Source organism: Columba livia, chromosome 10 (assembly GCF_036013475.1).
Source record: "Columba livia isolate bColLiv1 breed racing homer chromosome 10, bColLiv1.pat.W.v2, whole genome shotgun sequence".
NCBI lineage: Eukaryota > Metazoa > Chordata > Aves > Columbiformes > Columbidae > Columba > Columba livia.
Window position 1 is genome coordinate 11,908,810 of NC_088611.1, and position 19,842 is coordinate 11,928,651.

Genomic DNA, 19,842 nt, shown 5'->3' on the forward strand with positions numbered 1-19,842 from the left:
CACAGAGAAAAACATTATTTTTGATGGTACAAGTGAAGATTTTTCTTGATGGTTATTCAAACTGTTCAAGGAATTCAGGCCTGCCTGGAAAAACTGGGCATTAGTTTTATGATGGTGGATATACTCCCTGTTATCTTGTTACTATGTGGAATAAGACTGTAAACCACAAGAACTTAAGTAAACGCCAAGAATGTTGTGGAGCTGACAAGCTGTTGCTTGGAAATTGAAAGTAAATTCTACTTGTCTTATATTCATAATTTGCCTCAAGTTATATGTGTTCCTATTTTGTGCAAAATGGCAAGAATATTTCTACATAAATAAAGCTGCAGGAATGTCCTTCATGTTCCTATCATGCCCTGAAAAATGTATACTTAATTGATAAATGAGATCATATTTGAAGGATGGGGATCAACCTGTCTTATAGATTATTATTTTGAAGTTGTGATATGCTGGTTTAAAATTGTTAGATCGTGGAAAAATAGATACAAATTTTATTGCTCACTGGTTGGTATGACAAATCATTCAGTGAATAATGTCATGTCAGGCACAAATTATTATTTAGACTTGCAGATTTTTGCTCATGTCTCTTGTATTGCTATTTGGAGACCTGCAAGTTCCAGTGAGACTGTGCTTCAAGAATAGCATGGCATGGAAAGTATTTCATATGCCAGAAATATTTTGATTCTTTGATTATTTCTTTTCTGTGACTCTTGAATATCAACATGCTATTTTTCTGGGAACTGTAAATTTAATCAGTTTTACTCATTTGGCTTTGGAAACATTTAATACCCTTAAAACAAAGCAAAACCAAACTGACAGAACTCCAGAATATGGTATCTATTCTACTAGTCACAGTGGGATTTCAGGAGGTAGAAAGCATCCTGGTTTTGCACCTCTACTTTTCGCTTTTGATACACATTCTGGATGACACTCGTTGGAGCCTGAGGAATAAATCATATTTGCAGTAGGCACATTATGAGATTTTTGCACAAAAATGCATTCTAAGGAGAATAGTACCTTGAATATTATAAAAGCAGTGGCCTTCAAAGTGGTTCCATAGTATTCTCAAGCTGTTTGCAATATGCCAAGGAGAAATGGTATTTTTATTTAAAAATATATTTTGCAATATTCCTACTGGTGTAATTGTCATCATCTGCACAAATTTCAGCTGACAGTTTGAAATCAAATGGTACCTGACAGATGCTTATATTTGTCCATATGAGAGACAATAATACTTGTTCACAGCTGGATTTTACAATGAATTGTGTTTGTCAGGGTATTATTTTCACCACCAGTAACAAACCAGTGCTACAGAGACACTCTGGTCTGCATTTTATCAAATGCTGTCTTTCTAAAGCACTTTTTCTTTTGATAAACCTGTGTTCCAGACTGAAGTAAACCAGACTAAAATTAGCATATCCTTATTTATATATTTGTGTAACATCTACAGCTATTTTACGGTATGTGTTTTTCAGCTAGTGTGGAGGCTATAAGTGGCCTAAGAAACTTGTAGCAAATGATGCATTATTCCAGATTGGGAAAGGGCAAACTGGACAAGCAAGATATCACTCTGAATTCTTATGGAACTATTTGTTGACTCCGTGTTTCATTGTGCACATCAGTGACACTGAACATCTTAATATACTAATATTTCTATTTTATTTCTTAGATATTTGGTCTTCTATCCTTTTTATAAGTCTTAGTTCAAGCGAGGTATCTAGATTGTGAAGGATAGCTTCATAACCAGGTAGTCAGTAGAGCATAAAGGCCAGAGACATCGATTATCGGTAATATTAACTCGTGTAAATTTTGTACCACATCTTAAATACCCATTACAAAATTATTGTGGGAATATTATGGCTTTTTTTCATTTTTTTAAGGAAGGATTCTCTAACCTTCACTCCTTCATATATATAGTTAGGGTTTTTTATAGTAGCATTCCCAATTATACAAATCAGAAAACCAAAAGAAAAAGAAAATCATCTCAGTATTTTAAAGCTAGGTAATTCTTTTCATTAGTGGGGTGAGAGAGCATGTCAGAATCCGTAGCCTGTGCAGTGGGGGGCATAATTTCACCTAAAGCCCAAGGAGGAGTTTTAGTAAGATTGGATCAGCACCTGCTGGCTGCAGTAAATTTGATTTTCACTAAAGATACACTAAGATTTTAGTACATGTAGTAGTAGCATATATAATGAGAGTTGTTGTGGGAGAGAGCAAAGATTAGAGCAGACTTTGATGAGACTAATACTGCATAAGTTTCATCAGCAAAATGTTTGTGGGTATTCCAGAAGACCTCGAAAGACTATGAGATGTGCGCTTTGTTGCTGCTACCTGCTTTCACTAGCCTATTCCTGAACCTGAATAAACTGCAAGAGGCAGCAAGATGCGACAAGGGTGTTTTAATGTGGTGGTGGGGTATTTGTTGGAAGAAGGGGGAGATGGAAAGAAAGAGGGAGAGGTTGGTTAGGAAGAACCAAATTGCAAGAAAAAAGTCCAGGTCAAGCCTTTTCCCTTAGCTAGTCCCAGGTATCTCAGGTATGCCTTGGGGAATAAGAGGAAAAAATTGAATAAAATAACTCTGTTTGGCCCTCTACCAAGATTATTTTTATCCCTGAACTGTTACTGTGGGGTTTGGCTTCTCCAGTTCTTTATTATCTTCTCTAGTAAAATGTTTGAGTTTCTCTTTGGAAACAGGATAATTGATTAGGAAGAGGCAGGAGGGAGATGGCTGCAGTCCCAGCACACAGTCATAGCTGATCATTACACTTATAACAAGTACTGAAAGTAATTTTTTGTTTTTCACAGGGTTTTACCGAGTACCTTCTCTTAAATGAGTGCAAGACTACTAAATGAAGTTTGTCACTAATCATTGCTTCAGCCTTTAAACATTAGTATAATATGTTCCTCTTAAAATTGACACTTGGCTATTTCCATTAGTTTCCCTTAGTTTATCTTCCTAATATTTCACATTAAGGAAAAATCACATGTATTTTAGTTGAGCAATAAACTAAACTATCATCTTTTTATCCTCAAAATTATTATAGTCAGGAAGCAATTTAAAATACTTTCAACTCTTGAAAAAGCACAATAGAGTTGTTAGAAATGATCAGAGCAATTAAATGTAAAGTTCTAGGGAGGTGATTACAAGAACAATTTGTCATTTGAAATGGATATTGCTAATGGGTATGTATTTAAATATTGCTTCCTAAAGCAGTTTCTTACTTTTCTGCATACTGCCAGAGTACGAACAATTTGATTGGAGCCAGTACACTTTGAATGACACAGCTAGTGTGAAACAATTAGCTCAGAAATGTGATAAAGAGAAATGAATCCATCGTCTTGCACTGCTACAGGGGAGGCAAAATTGGGGTTTTTTTATTCAGCAGGGGAACCCAGATGTAGAAGGGCATTATGTTAGACTTTCTCATTATCATCTGGATTTCTTTTAGAGCATCAAGGAACATTTAAGCTGCCAGTTAAGGAGCACTTTCATATTAACAAGGTCATGTTTGGTTTGAAGCTTAACACTTAGTTAATGGTCAAATCCCACTCATGACAGGACTGAGGCGGGGGGAAAAAAGGCAGGAAGCAAGGCCATATTGCTGAGCATCTTTTTCAGTAGATAGGCTGTTTGGAAATGTACTTAACATGAGTTTTTTGGTTGTATTAATGAAGAAATAACTCTGCTGGTCTCAAACATCTGTGTTTCCCAAGGCTGAGCTTACAAGTCTTTGTTTTAATTACAATGGTGTACTTTGCTTTTGATGCTGCTTTGAAAGACTTAGAAAAACTCTACAAATTGTTGAGTATAGTGAAAGACAGACCTTCAGTGGGCAATTTTTACATCAATGGAGCTTTGTCACCTGGGGCACCCATTCAAAGGTAACCAGCTGGTTTGTGTGGGCCAGTCGAAGGTTGTGCTACAGGTGGGAGGGCAATAGGGAAAAATGTAATTCATGCTGCAACTGTGCTTAAGGAATTACATTTTTTTTTTTACATCATGCTAGCTCATTTCAAAATCAGAGAATGAGTGGACTCTTACCATATTCCATTTAAAAATGAAAATTAGGTGTTAGCCTGAAGTAGGAACCTTGCAATTTCAGCTAAAATATTTCAATATTCTCATTAAATGTGTGGATTGAAATTGCAAGATATTACATGGGTCTCTCGCACTGCTCTTATTGTTTTGGGTTATTCCATACACACAAGTTGCATGCCTGATTACCTGCACAGCATGCTGAAAATTGATCTTTTCTATTTTATCTACAAAATAATTCACCTTTTATGCCAGAAAGATTAATGGTATACATTAGTTTCAAATCAGAGTGTTTCCATTATACTCTGGAACAAAATTAGTTTCTCGGGGTATATTCTTAACTTTTTGTAGCTGGATTTGGATTCCTATAATGCAATATACATTTTGTATAAACAAAAATATCTTCAGCCAAAAGAAGAGAGTCATTCTAAAGAGTCTGGGGAAATTTCAGAAGTATTTCTAAGTCTCTAAACTTTTTTCCCCAAGTTGGGAAGATGTTACAACTATTTTAAGCAGATAGTCACCTTACTTCTGGTGGCCACAATTCAAGCTCTATTATAGAGGTTTATTTTGTAATTTTCATTATTTTTATATACAAAACAGTAAGAAAAAGTAAACTACCAACCTACAGTTTATAGGTAGACTGTTCTCTGAAGTGTGACTGCAGCTAAAGACTTTTACATTATTGGTATAGCTACTTGTACACAAACAATTCAGGATCCCTCTTGGAAATACAGTCTGAGTTTTCTTCTGTTTTTCCTGGCTGCAAATACTTAGGAGAGTTTCTCACTTTCTGGGCATTTAATGTGTTCAAGAATAGACCCTAAAACTCTGTAATTATGTACAATTTATTTCTAATAAAATTCTCAAGAGTTCATCATTGCCAAAACAATCATTTTGGATAGTGGCACCTGAAGACATAATACCCAGTTTATGTATATGTTAGAGGATCCCGTGCTGGAGTACATGAACACCTAGTCTTATGCCTGTGGTGCATAAGATTTTTATTTGTTAAATGACCTTTAAAATTTGCCGAAACAATGAGAAAGATATGATTTATTTTGTGTCAGACAGAAGGTATTACCTCTTTTTTTTTTGGTTGGCTGAAGTCCAGCAGCACGAGTGGCCTTGCAGCTGTTTTGCTGGCTTGCCAAAGGGAGGATGGGCTACTCGAGGCAGAGAACTAAGTGAAATAAAGTGGCTGGAGTTTTCCCAAGTGAGAAAGGAAAAGTAGGGAAGGAGGAGTTTGAAGGTGGTACATGTAAGTTAAACTGCATTATATCCCCCGGGGACACTCACATCCACAGGTACACTGCCCTAAACCTATAGTAGTGTAATCCTCTAAGGATTAAGCTGCACTGAACTAAGGACAGTTGGTGTCTAGTTTAAGAGCATCCTCTTTGAGTTTAACGTACTTTACCTCACACAGATTAATTTCAGATCTTTAAGTAACGTGTTTGCACTTTCCAGGGTTCCCATACAGACAGTGGTTACAGAGCTGTCCTCAGAACTGTTGACAAAGTGACATTTCTGTGTGTGACTGCCCCACCAAACCACCCCCAATTGCTCCGTGTCTCTGCCATGAGAGCCCGCTCATCCAGAGTGATGCTCATCCACAAAGCAAGAGGCTTTTCTCCATTTTCTGTCATTTCTTCACAGTTTGAGCTGAAACCAGGCCAAATGATGAAGTAATTGGTTTCTTTCTTAATTATGGAACCTATCATTATCCTCTCAAAATCAGTGTTACTTTTCCATTACTTTTAACTCTAAGGTAGATGATTCAAAATAGCTGGTTGTTACAAATTTCCATGACTTTAATTGCAGTTTCTGTCATTGCTAAATTTTCTCTGATTACTTTCTTGCAAACAATTTTTTTAAAGCCATATACCATCCTGTGGGTTAGGCAGAGTGTGCAAATACCAGGATATTCCAGCTTCGTGTTGCATCTTTATTACAGAATGTTGTAAAATCTGAATTAGAGAACTGTATGAAATAATATAGATTTGGGTATCAATTACTGACATGAAACTTCTTTTTCTTTTTTTAAAAAAAAAAAAACACCCTACTGTTACATCACCTCAATATGCTCAAAATCAAGCATGTTCATTTCAGGATTATTTATGGAAACATCTGCTTCACTAATTGAAATCCAGTCAGTTTTGAACATAAGTTTAAATCTGTTTCTGAACAATATTGTTCACATCATTTACTTTTGGCTGTTCTAGAAATCTCATTTAGGTGTGAATTACAGGGCTAGTGCATACATATGAGGTAGAAGTATGGGAGCAGTGGTCCCAAACAAAAGGAACTAGAGATAGTGGGGAATGAAGAGCAGAGATGACCTTCAGAATTTGTGCCTTTAGTGTGTAAAATAAACTTCATGAATTATTATCCTTCTCCTTTCAGTCCTAGGTCTACATGCCCTTTTTTGGTTGTTTTTCTGCATGTTTTCTTTGCGGACTTCCTGCATTTGTTTATAGTTTTGGATTCTCACAACTACTGTTAGGTGTTTACAAGAAATAAAATTGCCCTGCTTTCATTCTGTGGTTTCCTACTGATGTGGTGCAGCCTCTCTTAGACGAAATGCATAATGTAATTAAAAGTAATATTTTTAAAGCATGTAAATGGCCTAACTTTGAACTCAATTAAAAACTACTAAATGTGTGGGGCTTACTCCTTGATGTTCCTTTAACAATATTAAACTTTTGTTACATAGGCCCTGATGGTACATTTTTCAAGGCTCATAGATGGCAAGAAATGACAGTGGCATATATAGAATGATACTGATTTTATTGTTGAATTTAAAAATAACCTAATTGTTTAAATGACAAGCAGTTTTGTGAGCTATTTTTAGTGGAACACTTAGATGCACAAAGCACCTAGAGCAGTATGAGCATGCTGAGTATGTTGTGGCTTGTATACTGTGCAGTAAATAATAATCAAATAATGCAAAATAAAGAGGAGAAGCCAACCAAGATGTAGTAAACCAAGAAAAATTGAGTAATAACTGTGATTTCCAATGCCTTATCCATGTACAGTTGCCAAATAAGGAAAAAAATGCATTGGAAAGCAAAGGCTAAGATCTCCAAGGAAGCCCAGGAGAGACATATTACTTCCATTTATAACAGAAAATCAACTGAAAACTTGTAATTGACAGAAAGGGAGTGAGTTTATGTCCCTTGAGATGCCCTAGGATCAGCAACAGGCAAATCATGTAAACATAATAAATCACAGAACAAGTTGTTTAATATGATTTTTTTTTTAAATAACACAGTTTTGTAAAGTACAATAAATATAAAATGAGATATTGGCTGTGGTGCACTAGTAAAGAAACGTGGTTTTTAAGAGAGCTCTGTTTTTTAAGAGAGTCAATGAAAATATATGTTGAATGGGAAATTAGGTTTCTAGGAGTGCTTATTCATAGGCTGTTGAAGGAACCAATTAAACTGAAATAAGCTTTGCTTGGCTTTCGTAATCATAATGGCTGATTTTAAAGAGTTTACTCTTGACTTAACCAAATATAATAGGAATGAAATCAAGCTGCTTATTTTCCTGCAGCATATCCAGATCTGTCCATCCCGTTTGCATGTTTTGAATGTCTTTTTAATTTTTCTTTTTTAGAATAAAATAATATTTTGAACTAAGGAAAACAAGTGACTCAATAAACACCAGAAAGAATGAAGCCTGACTTCCCACACTTGTGTGTCTCATGGATGTCTTGACTTTGATGTAGAACTGGAAATACAGATTATTTTTTTCTTACTTTTCCTGAATTGATGCCCAATTTGGTCTACAGCCTTGTAGCCGCTCTCTTCATCCCACTGCTCTGTAGAAATGGAATCATGCATTATTTTCAGGACTCTACCATTTAGCAACATCATAAAATCTTTGTTTTCAAAGAGGTCATAGTCCCCTTCAGACTCCTCAGGTGTACTCTTTTTTTTTTCTACTTTTGTAAATTTATTTTTAATTTCTTTTTCTCTCTGAAGTGGCTGATAGATACTGGATAGTGCCAGAGCACAGCCGGAACGGTGCACAGCTGCCCTCACCATGCTGCACCTCAACTAGCCCTCCCAATTCAGCAGCCAAACATTGACACCAACCTCTTGGTATTTTTGTTGGAAAATAGGAGAATAAAAGTATAGAATATTTTTTTGTTGACTGTATTCTTTGGCTTGTGTGTGAGACTCTTGTGGCACATCTCAAAAGTCTTGCTGAAGTCACGGTAGAGCACAGGGTTTTACTGCACTAACTACTCTGGCTTTTCTTGGTGAATTGGCCTTCCTGATCATAAATTAAATAACACCTCTTGTGCTATGTAGGAAGGAACATATAGAGAAATTCATTGTTTCACCTGAGGAGACACACTGCAAGTCCAGAAGATGCCTGTTTTCAACAATAAACATTTCTAAATATGACAAAAGTTTAACACTTGAGATAAGTCCAGAGACTGTTAATTGTTCATACTCACCAGTCCCACAAAATTATATTAATGAGAGGAGTTTAAATATTGATAGAAGAAAATTAAATGCAATTATGATAAGCCATTTCATTTTATGCCCTTTTTGCATTAGCCAGTCCATAAATATTTTAATAATTTCATTTATTTTATGTATTTTTCATCTGCACAATCTTACCTTGTGTTAAATAGTCCTGTTGGCTGAGCGCTTTTCTGGCTGCATGTTCGTGCTCAACAGTGAGGATTATGAAAATGCCTGCTCACCCATTTCATGACTGCATCCAAATTTACGCACTTTCAAATTAAACCTGTGGAATAATAGATAATCTCCATTTTGTATGGGCAGTGTAAATGCTACAAGATATTTTAACTTGAAGGCAGGTCAATCAAGCTATAATCGTCTCTAATTAGCACTTGTAGAAGCTGTAATCTTTTTATAAACTTTCAACTGAGTGGCACTTGGGTGAAAAATTATTTCTTGCCTGGAAAACCATTAAAAATGAATTTCCTTTTATTCTGTAGGATATGAATGAGACAAGCACATGGCCTTGCACAGGAAGGGGCTTTTGCCAGTTAAAATTGGACACACATAGCTCAGAATGGTGTTCAGAAAAAAACAAATTGTAATGCAGTTTTTGCCAAATCTCTTAGTTTATCTTTTGAATTGTGGTTTTCATTTCAAGTGACCATAATGAATGGTAGTGAAGGCTACTTTGCCATTACATAGACATTTATCTAAAATCAATTATTTATGGATTTTTATATGAAAAAAGTAGTTCTGCTGTGTGGTGAGCCCTACTGGGAATTTATGCTGCTTTTGACATTCCTTTCACTTGCACATACCTGTGCTGTTTCTATCTGCTAAGTATCTAGCTGAGTTGTTAGGTAGCTACTGAATGAATAGTGTTGTCATTTTAGCAAAGTTTGGTCTCAGATTTTGCTGTCTCCTACTCTTTCCATGCATATTAAGCCTGGGAAAAAATAAAAAAAGTAGATCAAAAAATCACCTTTCCATAAAACACTTCGAATTCCTTTCTCCTTTGTCTTCTGCTGGAGGAGATATGGCTGTGGTGAAAACATGGTTGGTTTTGTATTTCTTTGGTTTGGCTTGTTTCTGGTACCTTTAAATTTGTTTCTTTCCCTCATTGGCTCTCTGGTATTGTTTGTTACATAATGCAACATTATATATAATACAATATTGAATATACAATAATAAATTGGTCTTTGAAGAAAAAAAAAAGTGAAAAACCCCGCCAAATATGTTTATTTCGCTTTTATTACCAATTAGATCTGTCATTTGCTTGGATCTTCAATGAGTATCCATCATTTGTACAAGAGGACAGTCGTCGATTTGTGTCTCAAGAGACCGGTCACCTCTACATAGCCAAAGTCGATCCGTCGGATGTAGGAAATTACACCTGCGTTGTGACCAGCACTGTGACCAACAGCCAGGTTCTTGGGTCGCCAACTCCTCTAGTGCTGCGCACGGATGGTATGACTTCCCTTCTGTACCATCCATAAATAACACATCTAGTCACCAGTCAACATTTCTGCCTCTTACAGTGTAACCTTTCATGCATTCTCAGGATATTCGTTACTTTATAAGAAGATAAACTATTTTGTATTGCTTTTCTTCCTCTCCTATATCTGACAGTGGTTTCACTGGGAGGTTTCTGTGCTTGTCTTTCTAAATGGAGTGAGAGGGATTAATTTTGAATTTAATGTGATGTAATGCTAAAGAGAGATAAAAGGCTTTAAAAATTAAAAATTGCCTTTTTCAATTGTCTCATATAGGTGTGATGGGAGAATACGAACCCAAAATAGAAGTGCAGTTTCCTGAGACACTTCCTGCAGCTAAAGGCTCCACTGTGAAGCTGGAATGCTTTGCACTAGGAAAGTAAGTTTTTGACTTTTCCCGTTCTGAAAGTTTAAGCACATTAGGGTTCATCTGCACAAGAGATGAGGAGTTCTGGCAGTTGTTTTGGTCATGTTTTCTGAAGACTGTATTTGAGCATCACAACTATTTCCTTGGAATAAGATAGAAAAGATTCTTGGAGTAATTTTTCATAGAATTATAGAATACCAGGTTGGAAGAGACCCCAAGGATCACCTGTTTTAGCCTTTATTGGCTAAAGTACAGTCTAGACAAGATGGCCCAGCACCCTGTCCAGCTGAATCTTAAAAGTGTGCTGTTTTGGGGTATCCACCACCTCTCTGAGTAGATTATTCCAATGACTGTTCTCGTTGTGAAAAATTTCTCTCTTGTGTCCAATCAGAATCTCCTCAGAAGTAACTTGTACCCATTACCCCTTACCTTTTCCATGTGACTCCTTGTAAAAAGGGAGTCTCCTTCTTCTTTGTAGCCACCCTTTAAATACTGGAACATGGTGATGGGGTCTCCTCTTAGCCTTCTTTTCTCAAGGCTGAACAAGCCCAGTTCTCTCAGCCTTTCCTTATGTGGCAGCTTCCCAGTCCTTTGATCATCTTTGTGGCCCTTCTCTGGGCCTTCTCCAGCCTGTCCACATCTTTTTTGTACAGTGGGGATCAAACTGAACACAGTACTCCAGGTGTGGCCTTGCAAGCACTGAGTAGAGCGGGATAATGACTTGTCTCTGCTGGTGATGCTCGTGTTGATGCGGCCCAGCATCCCATTGGATTTCTTTGCCACAGCACCATGCTGGTCTCTCACATGGAGCTCACTGTCCACCAGGAGCCCAGGTCCCTTTCCACAGAGCTGCTCCCCAGCCAGGTAGATCCCAGCCTGTGCTGCACTCCTGGTGTATGTTTTTGATTTTGTTCAAAATTAAAATGTGTATGTTGGCCACACAGGAATTTACATTTCATTTCAAATTATCTTGAATAAGATCAGTGCAGTTTTGCATATATCCTTAGCCCTAGCTCTGCTTTCTTTGTGTAGAAGGAACAGTTGTTGAAGTCACGGAGAATTTTGTTTGAATTTTACTGTTAAACGTACTTGAAGCTTTCATAATATTGTTCTTCCTTTATAGCTGAAATAAAGATGAAAATGCATTCCTCTTTTGAATGATATTTCACACAAAAGTGATACCTTTTCTCTTTCACAAATGATTGGAAAAAGCATTTATGTTTCTGTAAATGTATTTACTTACCACTTTGCTATTTATTTCCAGACAGCTTTGTCAGGTGTTTGTAATTTTAAGTGTGAGATTGATAACTTAATCACATGGTATTGCTCTGGTTCCCCAGCTAGGTGAGTGTAACTTTTAAAAGTGCAGAATGAATGGCTATTCTAGGATGGAAATTTCAAAAGACTTGCCTTAATTCTCTTACGATGGAAGTCACTGGTAAATGTCACCCATCTTTAGGGGAGGCCAGTGCACATTTACAAGAAATTCTACAATCATTTGATATTCACACAGATATTCATTAAAAAATTGGTAGCACATCTAATAGCATATGAAACAGAACGGTACATGCAAATCAGTTGCCGTAGTGTCTGGCCATCTGTCATATACAGTATGAAAAACGCTTTTAACTCAAGCTTTTAGTCACTTCCAAATTTTATTATATACTGAAAATGTAATTTTGACAAACAAGTACTTTAAGCAAAGCTGTTTAAAATCCCATGGTTTTCTTTTTAGCCCTGTGCCTCAGATTAACTGGAGAAGAACTGATGGTCTGCCATTTCCAAGTAAAATAAAGCTGAGGAAATCCAATGGCATGATTGAAATACCTAATTTCCAGCAAGAGGATGCAGGATTATATGAATGTATTACTGAAAATTCCAGAGGAAAAAACATCGCAAGGGGACGTCTCACTTACTATGGTAGGAAACTTTCTTTCTCCCTCTCTCCCACCTTTCTTTACACATGAAATATAAACCACTCTAGGTATTTGGAGGTTTATAGCTTCTGCAGTACCCTCAAGGATTTGTGCTTAAGAATCTGTGGCATCTTAACTGTTCATAGAGAATGAGAACTTCTGCACCAGGTACCACTTGTAATAAATGCCTGGGCTCAAAAGGGTTGCTTAGTGTGGAAAGTGCTTGTACTTATTTTTCTATGATGGAAAGGCTTTTTTTTTAACATGTCTGATTGGTCCATTGGTGAAACCTTAGGTTTTCATTCAATTGGATTTATTTGTAGGATCATTTAGGCCTCATATTTATGGGAAATACAAATTTTGTCTTGTGTTAGGAAAAGATTAGTGGTGGATATTGTCAATCCTTTGCTTTCAAAATTGCCAGTTTTAGTTTAAAATGAGTAAATAAATGAGAGTATATAATCCAGTATAGGAAATGAAATAATATGAAATTTAATAGCTGGAAAACAGACAGAGTCTCTTGTGCATTTAAGGCTATAGAGTGAAATGAATTGGTGGAGTTTTAAAGCTAGAGTGATTTGCAACAAAATGGTAATTGGCAATTTTTGTTAAAGCCAGATCTCAGCAAATACAATTTTCTTTAGGTAAATGGCAATTTAAAGAGTGTTTCAGACTGTGCTTTGGGTTGCTGTTCCTCATGTAGGAATATTAGAGCAAAGATATTTATTTCTAAAGCTGTATGATATAGCATAGAGCATAGCTACTGTGCAACTTAGTACAAATGTCCTTTCCCTTTTCTACTTCTGTGTGGGAAGCTGCTGTTTACTAGAACTCGCGGAATGCAGCAGTGTGGATTTTAGTGAATGAAAGTTTTAATTTAAGGCACAACAGATTTTATTAGGAGGAAGGAAAAGAGGCTTCTCCCCACCTCAACTTCCAAATGAACAGTTATACTGAATCAATGGTCCGTAATTGGAAATGTTTAAGGTTAGGTTACACGAGGAATTTTGAGCAACGTGAATTTTCAGTATACTAGTTGTAATTACAAGTGTTTGAGAAATCCTATGAATAACAGATGGCAAAAGACCTAAGATGCTTCATCCAACAGGGTCATCTGTCATTCCAAACTTGGCACTATGCATTCGATTTTATAAAGTGACTTTGATTAGCTGCTTGAAAAGTTTCAAACAAGTTGTAGTTTGTTTAGCAGTTTGGCTCAGTAGTCCTATTCCAGTTTTACATCAGAGCAGTTGTGAGACACGTCAATGTAAACTACTTACAAAGTAGAGTAGATTTGTTCCTTAGTCCTTGTAATGTAATTGAGACAGTGAGCAATCTTGAGATATTTGACCTGCTTCTCACGTTTTGTTTTGCTCATTAAAGGACACAGAGCTGAAACAAAGGATGTTGCTAGTCAATAAAAGCAAGTTGCAATTTTGGGACAGATAAATCAGTGTGAACATTTTCATTAGAAATCCAGAAAGGGGTTTGAACCCTGAGATAGGGTTCATGTTCCAGTATAAAGGTCTGCCCATATTAGATTCATCCCTAATATGGGTGTTTATCCTAAAAAGAATAATGAGACCTGTAATGGCATTAATGGCACTCCAACTGTTTCATTTCATTTGTTCTGCTTAATGAAATCCATACTACAGAATTAAGTTGATTTAAGTAATCTTTCCTATTTCGTTACTTGCTTTGTTGTTGCTAATAGAGTGTCAACAAGTCTGTGTTCCTCAGGATAGGATCATTTTAACGCTTTTTGATAATTTGAAGGATTTTAAATCTGCTTGTAGATTAATAATGTTCTATAACTGAAGATAATATCTTCTGATGGATTGCCACTTTATCTGGTAACAAAGCTCAGAAATCTGTCTGGTAAACAAACCTAACCATATGCCACTCAGTCTTCCAATGAAAGATCAATATTTAAGGAACTTGTTCTAAAAGCAGATGAGGATTTGGGGGAAATTAATGCAATATACTGAAGACTTGGACTAAAAAAACATCCATCTGCCAGAAGGTACCAACTCTGGCAAAGATGACTCATGTCTATGTGGTAATGTTAGTGGATGTTGACTGCTGTTAAAACATTTTATTAGTAGAAGTGAAGGACGTGAAAAATATACAAATGAATGAATTTGGTTTTATTTCAACAGTAAAAACATTTGTTTTCTCTGCTTGAACAAAGCACATTTCTGGCTTGCCCAAGAAAGAGTATAAGAAGAATTGGGGTTAATATTTTCCAAGTTGTCGTAGTGAAATAAGTGAAAAAATAAATCCCTTCAGGGGAAAAAAAAAAAATAGACAAAGTTTTTCCATTTGACTGAAAAAATAGAAGGTTTTCCTTTCTGTGCAGATTTTAAAGATTTTTTCTAAATGAAACATAAAGCTAGTCCTAAGCAAAAGCTTGAAGCATTTCATTGCTTTGCTATGAAGCAAAACACTCTTATTCTCCTGACTTGTTCTATGAGCTGGAACTGTTAAAATTTGAATTCTGAAAATTGGGTTTTTCAGTGCGTCAGTGCTTTGATTTAAAAAAACCAAAGTTTTCTGTTGCTATCCTGTGTCTTCTTGCAATAATGAATTATAGTCTTGAAACCACAAAGCACTTGAACATAGGCTCAACTTCAATCATATCCATAGTCATTTTCTCAAGAATGCTTATAAATTTTGTTTAGAAATTCTGTGCACATCTGTAACTTTCTTTATGGAAATGTCTGTTTTTTTCTAAGTTTATTGTATGTTTTAAATACAAGTCTCAACCCTTAGTTGATGTTGATAATTAAAACAGTCTAAACCAGATATTTTGGGTTCTTTCCTAACATTACTAACAGACGTCCTTTTTTTTTCTCATGAAGGATTTTATCAAGAAAAGCGCAACATCAGATGTTCAGTTTTTTGTCCTTTATACTGTTCCAACATTTGTTTAATGTCAGTTTTCTCCTCAGGGGATTTCAGAATGTGCTAAAAATAGGACAAGATTATCTAACTTTGATTTAATATAAAACCTGAATATATAAATGATTTGCTTTCACTTTATTAGTATATTTGTTCGTCATCACTATTAGCCTTTTCCATAAAGAGATAATAGAAGAAGAAAGAATCCATGGAGACGTTTCATGGCATGGAAAAATTAGAAAAGATGCAACAATTACATTTTTGTATTTTCAGATGCAATTAAACATGTAACATAGTAGGGATACGTAAAGCAATTAATTTAAAGTATAATTGAAGAAAAAGAATCTTAATTAGCACATGCTGATTTAATGGAACTCATACTTGGCAGTATTGAGGTAAAATGTTTAACGGGGTGAAAAAATTTTGCTGTTGTTCTCCTTTTGCATTGATGATCTTCAACAGCAAAGCAAACCCCCCAGTAATGCATAGACTTTACATATTTTTTTAATATAGAAAAAAATACTCATATATTTTGTTAATTACTTTGGTAATAATGTACCACCAAAATTATATTGAAACTGCATCATTAATATATATGGAAGAGCTTCACTGTTGAAAGCTTTTGTCTCATAGCCTCACTCCATCTTGTTCATAGAGTTGTCTTCAAAACATTAACTACAAAACTACAAATGGCTAAATAATATCAAGGAATTGCTGAGTTTGATTAACCTGGAGTTTAATTGTCGATTCTGTCTGATGGTTTATTTGCCTCGCTACAGAGAGAAATTGTTCATCTTTTTTACATACTAAAACTTTCCCCAATGACGTAGCAATTACCTGTTGCTTGAGAGCATTTATATTTTTCAGTGGAAGCCGAACAGTGGACATCTTTAGGGATGTGTTAAATGCTTCTCTAGGCTCAGTTGTTTTATCAGGAAAAAGTTATTCATGCTTAAAGTCACTTGGAGTTTTGAGATAAAATAAGTCGCATCACTGCTGTGGGCATCAGTATGAGTGTCATAGCCTGACTTTCAGATGGACTACCTAGAAAAATGAAGGTTACATTTCTGGTTGATTTTTTTCCCAGTATGCTTCCTGGCTGCTTTCTCTTGTATTGTGGAAGGTTTCTTTTGACTCTGACTTATTGCCCAACTGCTGAGCTATCCCAAGGTATTTTCAAAGGAGATTTCCAGTCTGGCTTTCTGACTGTAAATTTCAAAGTAAAGATTTGTGTATAAAAAGACTGCATCTTCTGTGCAAGCCCCAATTAGGGACCGTGATGGAGGAGCTTCCCGTAGCCTTCTGCCTGCAAGTAGAGCCATGGCAGACCCCAGTCTTCTCCAGGAGAGTGCAGTTTTTAGACCAAAGTCATGGGCCTGAAGCTCTGCTTTTCCTTCATGCTATTCCTATGGCTTACAGAATTAGGAGATTTTTATCAGTCTCCTACTCTGAAGGAAATCATATCTAAAAACAGGTGTTGACATGCATCGTGCATTGGATCTCAGCTTCTGAAAAGTGTCAGCTTCTTCAGCTATTGCTTCCAAGAGCTTCGTTGCAGTCACACATTGCTGTTGGTCTACATTCACGTCAAATCCCAGCGCAGTCATCGTAAAGGGTTTCTTAAAAATCTAAAAAAATGGTTCTTGCTTTTCTTATGGCTCACAGGGATGCCCTAGAGTGTAGTAAAGCGACAGTTGTTTTCTTCAGGAAGACCTACTTGGACTAATTAGCTGGAAGAAAAGGGTGATCGTAGCCACCAAGAAAAATATGACTGAGTCTTCTCACTGGGATAGATTTTATGAAGTTATGCACTTGTATCACCTCTTGCCTGTGGGACCATGAGTACTGCAAGGAATATTTCAGGCAAAAACAAAATAGTCTGCTGCTTTTCTAAGTGACTGACCATGAGGCTGATGGCTAACCTTCTTCAGAAACTCAGTTGGCTGCAAGTATTTAGTCCCAAGGAAACTTTATATGAATCTTTCGTGAAGATATTAATACTACCACACAATACAAATTGCCATCACAGTCTCAAACACTGCACTACAAACTCTATTAAATTAACTTCCCACCTCTCAACTTACAGGACACTGTATTTTTTTTCATCTCAATGAAGGTATGTTGCCTATTTGTCTGTTCCTTGCTTAGGGAGGAAGGAGTGGTCTCTCCTTGGGAAGACCTAACTAATACTCCAAGCCAATGCAGTAGCTTCTTCAGAGAATGAGGCTTTGTTACTAATTCATTAGTCTTCCTTCGAGAGCACAGATGTGGCAGTGGTGGTGTAATCAGATGTTCTAAACACATCATTTGTCTCACGTTGATTAGACTTCAAGAGGAATAAAGCCAATGTACAAAATCATTTAGGTACAGTCAAGCAGAGCTCAATAAAAAGGGTATGTTGGGCTCTGAAAGTCGTGCTTATCTGTTGAGAGGATATATAGATCTACTGATAACATGACCTTCTGTCTACTTTTCTCAGCTTCGCCAAAAGTCAAGAGTATTCAGTGGAATATTCTGAGCTGGAATTTCCCCAGTTTAGCTGCCTTTTCAGTTTTGAGGTGGTTAGTTGAATTGTTCTTCTCAAACAGTTTCTAATACTTTTACAGCTACTTTTAAAGACTTCCAGATATGGCAGATTGAAGAGGATATTTTTCTTTCTGCTGAATTCTTTCTTCAGTAATTTGAAGAGAAAAAGAGCCTTCCTCAAGAAAATGACTAAAGTCTACATCAGCACTCTGTTGCAAATGAACAAGCATCATAAATTTCTCACATTGTGGCTGGGGAAGCTCTTTCTGTTTGTTTCTGGTTTGAGTGCTTGTCTTGCTCCCACAATTTCCAAAATGACCCAGTTTGTCATATCTACTGTGGAGACTTGGGAAACCCTCCAGTGGAGACCTGAAGAGTCCTAAAAATGAAGATTTATGGTGTAGACAATGCTTTTCTTATTAATGGAATTGAATCTAAGATCTTGAACTTGAGAATAGACTATATTTAACTTACTTGCAAGTGGAGTTACGCAGCAGATGTGAAATATTACACATGTATGGATCCATCAGTAATCCAAGCACTGTTGCTTGTTGCATAAATAGGTATGCAAAGTGCAGGAGGTGCCGACGTGGAGTCCTGAGCTTCCATCCCCTTGACACATGTGGGGCAAATATGCCAGATGACAATGTCAGATAAAGCAGTGACTCTTTCTTGAACTCCAGTATTGTAACATTAACTTTTCTTTAACTAACTGACGTTAATATCAGTAAAATAGTACATTTGTCTGACAATCGGGTTATCCTGTCTTTTAGAGCTGACCTTGATAGTGTAAAAATTATATCATTCCCAAATCAGTGAAAGGCATTAATCCTCATGGGGTATAAGGGATGTGCAACACAAAAGAAATAACAGGGGGTTTCACTGTAAGCAAATATTGGTTGAATTCTAAAACCTCTAAAGTTAGTATCTCAGTGAATATATTTTAATAAGTTCTTCTGTGAGAAGTTAATTGTAAGCATATCTCTATCACTCATAAATAATATTAATCCATGTCATAAAAGTATGGCACTGTATATGATCATGTTGAGATCTTATGGCTGTATTGCAGAATATATGATGGAGAGAAAATTTGTATGCTAGAAAAGAATTAATCTTTTAAAATGAAATTAATACCAAATCTCATCCAAACATTGGTCTGCTGGTCTTGTGCCTATGGCAATAGAACAGGTTCAGCTCTCAACTCCCCTTGAGGCCATAGGCAAGTCATTAATTTCCCTGGTCTGAATTAATTGCGGATGTAACTCCATTGTAGAGGGAAGTTCAGTAGGAATTAATCTGACCTTCTGTGCTTCCAAAACTCATCTATTAAATAATAATATTTTTCTGTATCACCAGGGACCTTTTTTTTCCTAGTTGTTTTGATATGAGACTATTATGAGTTTCCTAAATTATCAGTTTAGGAAAATCTTTAATCAAATTGATTCTGGAAAATTCCTTTGCCCTTAGCTATGTATTTGCAGCCATGTTTCATCCTGCTTTTTATCAGTTTTCTCTGTATGCGATGTCTAAAATATATATTTTCTTGGAAAAATACCATATCTTGGGATCATCAACTTTGTAGTAAATTGAACAAATTTGAAGAAAATTAAGACAAACTAGCTTTAAAACAGTGTTTTGCTGTTATGTGAAATAGCACTAAAGGAATAAACTGCTGTTGTCTTTCATGCAGTGATGTTTATTTGCCAAGTGGGCTTTTTCAAAACAAAACAACATGAAAGCCTTAACAGATACTTTAGACTCTATCTTTACACTTTTAATTGTATTTCAAGTAATTTTTCAGGTTGTATGTTATGAATACATCAATTAAAAAAAACTAGTCTTGTGGACTTTTTTAAGGTCATGTTCTGGTTTGCATCACTCAAATGCTGTGCTAATACTAATGCTTTCAAAAACAGTCTCATATATCAATGTATGCATCCCGTTAAGTACCGACTAGCATTAGGAAACAATTCAAATGGTATTTAGAACAAAGGCTGAAATGCCGTTAAATCTTTTTTAGGACTTAGAGGATTCTCTTCGGTATTAATTTGATGATTTAGCTACCTCAATTATTTAATTCCAATATTACCATTAATTTCTTTTTCTTATATTTACCTCC

At 36.0% G+C, this 19,842-nt stretch overlaps 1 protein-coding gene across 3 annotated transcripts in view; it reads left to right on the forward strand.

Annotated features, from left to right (window-relative positions):
• The window catches only part of CNTN3 (contactin 3), a 104,348-nt gene that overhangs the window by 60,408 nt on the left and 24,098 nt on the right, over positions 1-19,842 (forward strand). For all 3 annotated transcript variants that reach the window (XM_065075355.1, XM_021286925.2, XM_065075356.1), the window contains exons 4-6: positions 9,784-9,987; positions 10,290-10,392; positions 12,116-12,300. In XM_065075355.1, the coding sequence (XP_064931427.1) occupies positions 9,784-9,987; positions 10,290-10,392; positions 12,116-12,300 (492 nt within the window). The remainder of the gene's footprint in view (positions 1-9,783; positions 9,988-10,289; positions 10,393-12,115; positions 12,301-19,842) is intronic.